This window comes from Nannospalax galili, unplaced genomic scaffold (assembly GCF_000622305.1).
Source record: "Nannospalax galili isolate Female #2095 unplaced genomic scaffold, S.galili_v1.0 scaffold940, whole genome shotgun sequence".
In the NCBI taxonomy this organism is placed as follows: domain Eukaryota; kingdom Metazoa; phylum Chordata; class Mammalia; order Rodentia; family Spalacidae; genus Nannospalax; species Nannospalax galili.
Genome location: NW_008346079.1, coordinates 1,405,820 through 1,412,487, shown reverse-complemented (window position 1 = coordinate 1,412,487; position 6,668 = coordinate 1,405,820). Strand labels below are relative to the sequence as shown.

General features: G+C 48.4%; 1 protein-coding gene across 2 annotated transcripts in view; it reads right to left on the bottom strand.

The window, feature by feature from the left end:
* Positions 1-335: 335 nt before the first annotated feature.
* The window catches only part of LOC103741529 (immunity-related GTPase family M protein 1-like), a 21,691-nt gene continuing 15,358 nt past the window's right edge, over positions 336-6,668 (bottom strand). For both annotated transcript variants that reach the window (XM_029567929.1, XM_008842357.3), the window contains exon 2: positions 336-1,584. In XM_029567929.1, coding sequence (XP_029423789.1) covers positions 376-1,563 — 1,188 coding nt within the window. In that variant the 5' untranslated portion in view covers positions 1,564-1,584 and the 3' untranslated portion in view covers positions 336-375. The remainder of the gene's footprint in view (positions 1,585-6,668) is intronic.

Here is a 6,668-nt window from a genome sequence, read left to right as displayed (position 1 = left end):
AGAGGACAGGAAGACAGGAGGCTTCCAGGAGGATCGCTACCAACTTAGGTTCTAGGGAATTAGGTACAGGAATTCTGTACAATTAGAAAAGGGAATTTTCTACTGTGTTTGGATCCCAGATAGTTAATAAAATTAAACAATTGGTAAGTAGCAGAATCCATTATGGTGCTTCCTGTGGGGGATGCCCATCAAGAAAGTCCACTTGCTGGGCGTGGTGGCATACACCTTTAATCCCAGCACTTGGGAGGCAGAGGCAGGTGGATCGCTGTGAGTTCAAGGCCAGCCTGGTCTACATAGTGAGTTCTGGGACAGCTGGGGCTACAGGGAGACCCTGTCTCAAAAAGACCAAAAAAAAAAAAAGTCCACTTATTAACCTCAAGGAACTTGGAGCCTCTGGGAGAGGCAGACAACAGAGTCATCCAGGATTTTCCTCAGGATCCTCTTGGTCTTGTCAGCAACTTCACCAACTAGTTTTTCCTGTTGCTTACATCTAAGGTAGTAGGTGCCAGAGTCACCACAGTATGGCATGTAGCTGAGAGTTGTATAGAAGAAATTGGTTGTAACATGACACATCCAAGACCACGTCCAGCCATCTTGACGGCACGTCTGGATAGCCTTGTATTCTGCAACTGATGTGTTCATGCTCTGAGCCACCTGTTGGATAGGTTCATCATCCACACCAAAGAGTGATGGGTAGTCAGTCGGGCTCTCCATCGAGTGACCAGATGTCTCAGGGAGACTTCCTATGTCTATTCTCCTCTTAATGGAATGTACTTTACTATTAATGATCTTCTCACAGATTTGGAAAAAGGTCTCTGAGAGACCATTACACCTAATTTTGGAAAGGCTTTCTTGCAACATCTTCCGAAGCTTTGGGAAGTCATGTGATGAAGGTTCAAGGCTAGATACCAGAAATACGGGAGGTCCCTTCACCCCCTCCTTCTGGAGGTTTTCCAAGATGTTCTTTTGGACATTCTGCCGCAGTTGGGATTCTGAGAGGGCACTTGTGTTGAAGTCTCTGTCCACCTTGGTCCACACCACATAGAACTTCTTTCCCATCCTCTGGATGGCTTTGGCCAGCTGCACGTGATTGGAGCTGAACTGCTCAGAAGCGATGATGATGAAGAGGTCGTACTGGCTGCCCTTCACCTCCTCGAGATAGCTCTCCACGCTCTGGGCTGTGGCCCCCAGGCCAGGCAGGTCCCACAGCTCCACGTAGGGGAAGCTGGAGGAGGAGTAGCAGGTTGGACGCTGGGTGGTCCTCACCACCCCCGTGGGAGCTGAGTCCTCCTGCTCATGTCCAACGACTCTAAGCGCGTTGATGAAGGATGACATGCCGTTGCCCGTGTCCCCCGTCACAGCGATGCTCACTGAGATGCTGGACACCTTCTGCATCACCTCCTTGACCACCAGGGCTACGTTCAGCAGCTTCCCTGCTTCCACGGCCATCTCAATACTCTTGATGACTTCTTTTGATAAAATATTGCTATCTTCCGGAATGACTACAGAATCTGTGAAGCATGTAGATGACTCAGCCTGAGGGGACACATAGGCCCCTTCCATGATGATGAGCAGTGACGCAATCTACAGATAAATAGAAAAGAGAAGGATTGTGCACATGGGCCCTCAGCAAGCATTGCTCCTTCTCCAGGTGTGTGGACCAAGCCTACACCAGGACATGCCGATTATACACAGCACGCTAAGCCATCCTGCACATGAACGCATTCTTGGAGGGTAAGGATGGTCCTGTAGCTGTGAGGCCAATACTGAATCCCAAAGCTGCACAGTGGCATGCCAGGCAGGTCACTCATCCGTGCCTGGTTGTCAGGACTACCCAGTGGACATGTCTGTGGAGCAGGGCCCAGCCTGCCACAGCTCTCTATGCCCAGCACTGGCCCCTGGGGACCCACACGTCTTCTCTGCGTTGTCGTTCTACATCAGCACCTGTTTGTTCCAGCTGCACTCTTAAGAAGCGCTTTTCCTTCTGCAGTAACTTTCAGTCATAGTGGCATAAGCAACACATGCTGCTTCTCATCAGCCCTAACAGCTGAGCCACATAACCTTTCAAATGATTTCAGCAAGGGAGGAGAGGTGGTTCAGTGGTTATGAGCTGCTCTTGCAAAGGACCAAGGTTCTACTCCCAGCACCCACATCAGGCAGTTCATAACCACCTGTAACTCCAGCTCCAGGAGATCCTACACCCTCTTCTGGTCTCTGCAGACACTACATGCATGTGGTGCACATATGTACACATTACATACACATTCATAAAAATAAATCTTTTACCCAAAAAACCCAGTAATTTTCATCAGTTTGAAGTCAGCTGCTACAACACAATGCTGCTGTTCTTACTAAGGTGAGCATTAAAAAAAATGGTGTGCTGGACTCGTCAGTTGTCAACTTGACATACCTGGGTTGAGGGAGCTTCAATTGGGGGATTGCCTCCATTGGACTGGCCTGTGACCATCTCTGTGGGGCATTTTCTTTATTGTTGAGTGATGAAGGAGGGCCCAGCCCACTGTGGGCGGTGCCACCCATGGGTAGGTGGGCCTGTGTTGTATAAGAAAGCAGATTGAGCACAGTCCAGGAACCAAGCCTGTAAGTAGCACTTTTCCATGGTCTGTGTTCCGGGTTCCTGCCCTGACTTCCCTTGCTGATGGACTATACTGTAAGCCAAATAAACCCTTTCCTCCCTTATGGAATGTGTGAAGAGCCTTGAGCCTAATTAGGGAAGTAATATAACCATAAATCCCTTAAAGTGGTTAAACACTGGCCCTAAATTGTCAGGCTGGCCTTGCTCAAACCTTATCAGCTGGTCACTCCTGGACTGAGGGAGACGTTTATGGAGTCAGCCTCTCTCCTTTACTGCCTCAAGACAGCTCACCTGCCTGAGAAAATAATCTTTGAGAGAGACCATTAAGGACACTAGACCCTGGCACGGAGTTAACCCTTGCAGCTGTGTTCAAAAGAGTTCCTATATAAGTCCAAACTGCCTCGCCCTTGAATGCGGATGCCTTCTTCCTGCAGGAAGGCTTCTGTGCCCGCCATGTCCTCTGAATAAAGGACGCAGTCCTTGCCTGTGGCAGGTCTGATCTTACTCCTATTTCTAAACTCTAAACTTCCTTTATCTGCTCACCTAAATCTAACACTCCCCAAGTTGGTTTTGGTGTTTTGATCACAGCAATAACTAGAACAGCTGGCTCTCGTTATGATGTTTTGAGGCACCAAGCGCACTTCAATGACATCACCCTGCTAACTCCTGCCTCCTCCCAACCTGAGCCACTTCTGCCATGCTGCTTTCTCACTGTGACGCAGTGAGTTTCATGAGGGTTGTATATAGAAACATGAGCCGAGTTTGCTGACAGCAGCACTGGCATCTTCCCAGTGGCGTCCCCCTGGGGAAATCTCCTTTCATCCTTCCCTCACCAGCCTTCAACTATGTGCAAAGCCTCAGGGACGGGTGGGGCTTGGCCAGCTCTTCTCCTACTGGCATGGACCCAGTGTGGATGGGCTCGCAGCTCAGTCCTGTGGAGATCTTCTACAGGTAATCACAGTGGCTGTGAATTCAAGAGTGCACCAACCATGGCATGCCCAGAAGTCAGCATTACACACATGCACACACGCATGCATACACACATACATTCTCAAGCATACACACACATATACATATATATACATTCTCAGACACAACAAATCACATTTTTACATGCATATTCATATACACATGCACATACATGCACACATACACATTCATACCATACATATGCACGCACACACATATTCACACACATATTCACACATACAACACATTCACATGCATACACATATACACACACTCACATACATATATACATACATACACACATAACACACATGCATATCCACTTCCTCCAGCATTCTTTCTGCCCCCTGAGCCTCCACACATACACACATACACATGCTCCCTGAGCCTCCACACATACACAGATCCACATACATGCATGCACACATACACATGCCCCCTGAGCCTCCACACATGCACAAACATACATGCACACATACACATGTTCCCTGAGCCTCCACATGTACACAGATACACACACACATGTTCCCTGAGCCTCCACATGTACACAGATACACACACACATGTTCCCTGAGCCTCCACATGTACACAGATACACACACACATGTTCCCTGAGCCTCCACATGTACACAGATACACACACACATGTTCCCTGAGCCTCCACATGTACACAGATACACACACACATGTTCCCTGAGCCTCCACATGTACACAGATACACACACACATGTTCCCTGAGCCTCCACATGTACACAGATACACACACACATGTTCCCTGAGCCTCCACATGTACACAGATACACACAAACACACACACACACGTTCCCTGAGCCTGGGAAGCAGGAACAGTGATGCCCCACTATGGGTGAGCACACAACCATATTTCTGCTGTTGACTAAATTCTTTCAATGAGACCAATGTGAAGGGGAGTCACGGCCAGCTTCAGCGCCCCTCAGCTCTTCTCAGTCACGTGGTTGTGTAACTTTTGGAATCTGCAGTCCCTGCCTGAAGTGGCTGACGATAAACTGCTGGGTCACCCTGTTACAAACCTCCATGGTCCTGCCCTCTCTCCTGTCTGCAAAGGCCCATTTATTTATTTATTTATTTATTTATTTATTTATTTATTTATTTATTTAATTATTTTGGTTTTTGAATACAGTGTTTCACTATATAGCCCTGGATGACATGGCACTTACTATGTAGACCAGGGTAGCCTCAAACTCACAGAGATCCCCCTGCCGCTGCCTCCCAAGTGCTGGGTATTATTACTTTTGAGACAGGGTCTCAGGTAGCCCAAGCAGGCCTGGAACTCATTATGTACCTTGAACTGCTGATTCTTCTGCCTCCCCTGAGTGCTGGGATGACAGGCAGGCAGCACCACACCCAGTTGTATGTGGTATTGGGTACAGAACCTATGGCCTTCTGTATGCTAGGCAAGCACTCTACAAACTGAGTGATACCCTCAGCCAAAACAATAATTAATACAGGTTAGTGAACTACTTGCTAGGTGTGAAGCAGGAGTTTCTGACTTGCAAAAGCATGAAGGTCCCAGCACTGAGGTGCTAGGCTGGGTACTTCAGAGGCTATGCTGTTCTGGAAAAGAGGTCTGGGAAAACGCTGCATACTGACGTGCTTCCCCCGGGGTCACGCAGTTACCTTTCTTATATGGCCCAGGCCCACATGCCCAGGAATGGCACCACCCACAGTGGGCTAGGCTCTTGCATATCAATTAGCAAGTAAGAAAATGCCCTACAGACACACCCACAGGGAACCTCCCTGACTGAGGTTCCATCTTCAGTCTCCCAGGTGCCTCTAGTTTGACAAAAACTAACCAGCACAGTGCTAGGGGGTCATATGATCTAAGCACCAGTCAAGTTCACTTGTCAGCTTGACTGGTTAGAAATGCCTAGGGCATTAGTGAGGCACACCTTTGGATATGTGAGGTATTTGGTCACAGGGATGAGAAAGGTACCTAAGACCGTATCCTTGTATGAAAATGCCATAATGCAACCCATTATTGTTTACTTTTTATTATCACATTGATTTATTTTTGTGGGTTTGTGTTTGCGGGGGACACATGTGCCATGGTGCATGTGTGGAGATCAGAGGACAACTTGTAGAGGACCATGTGGGTCCTGAGATCAAACTCAGGTCATCAGTCAGCAAGCTCCTTTGCTCACTGAACCAGCTTGCTCAACCCATTATTTTTTTGGGCTAATATGTGAGTCAGGGTCTAACCTAGCCCAAGCCAGTCTTCAAGTCACTATTCTAGTTTGCTTTCTATTGCTGTGATAAAACACTGACCAAATTCAACTTGGAGAATAAAGAAAGGGCTTATTTCACTTTACAGTTCATCGTGGAGGGGAGCCTGGGTAGGAACCTGGAGGCAGGAACTGAAGCACAGACCACTGAGGAAAGCTGCTTACTGGCTTGCTCCCCTGGCCTGTCCTCAGTCTGCTTTCTTATATAACCCAGGACCACCTGCCCAAGGGTGGCACCACCCACAGTGGGCTGGGCCCTCCCACATCACTCAATCATCAAGAAGATGCCCCACAGACATGGCCACAGGCCAGTGCAATGGAGACAGTTCCTCAGTTCAGGGTCTCTCTTCCCAGGGGTGTCAGTCGAGTGGACAGCTGAAAGGATCCAGCACAGCTACTATGTATCCAAGGCTAACCTTAAGCTCCTGAATCTCCTGCCTCCACTCCCTAAGTGCTGGGGTTACAGATGTGAGCCACCACACAGATTTTGAAAAAGCACACTCAAGAGTGGATTGCCTACACAGGGTTCTCTAGTTCATTCCTCAGCCAGTGGCCTTGCACCTCCATCAGAAGGGCTCCCAGATGTGGGAACCAGCCTGGACTAGTTATAGATCTGAGCTGTCAAGGACTTTTGTGAACACAGACCCTATTGGGCCCAAACCCTAGACCCACCCAGCATCCTCTGGGAAGATGGTGTTTAAAAGAGTGCCCTCCTATCCCCCACCAACACACACACACACACTGAGAAGACCCATGAAGGACTGAGCTGGTGCCCTGAAGAATACCAGTTTCTCCAATGTACATAAAATACTAGAACTGGGATTTTTGTTATGTTGTTGTGAAGG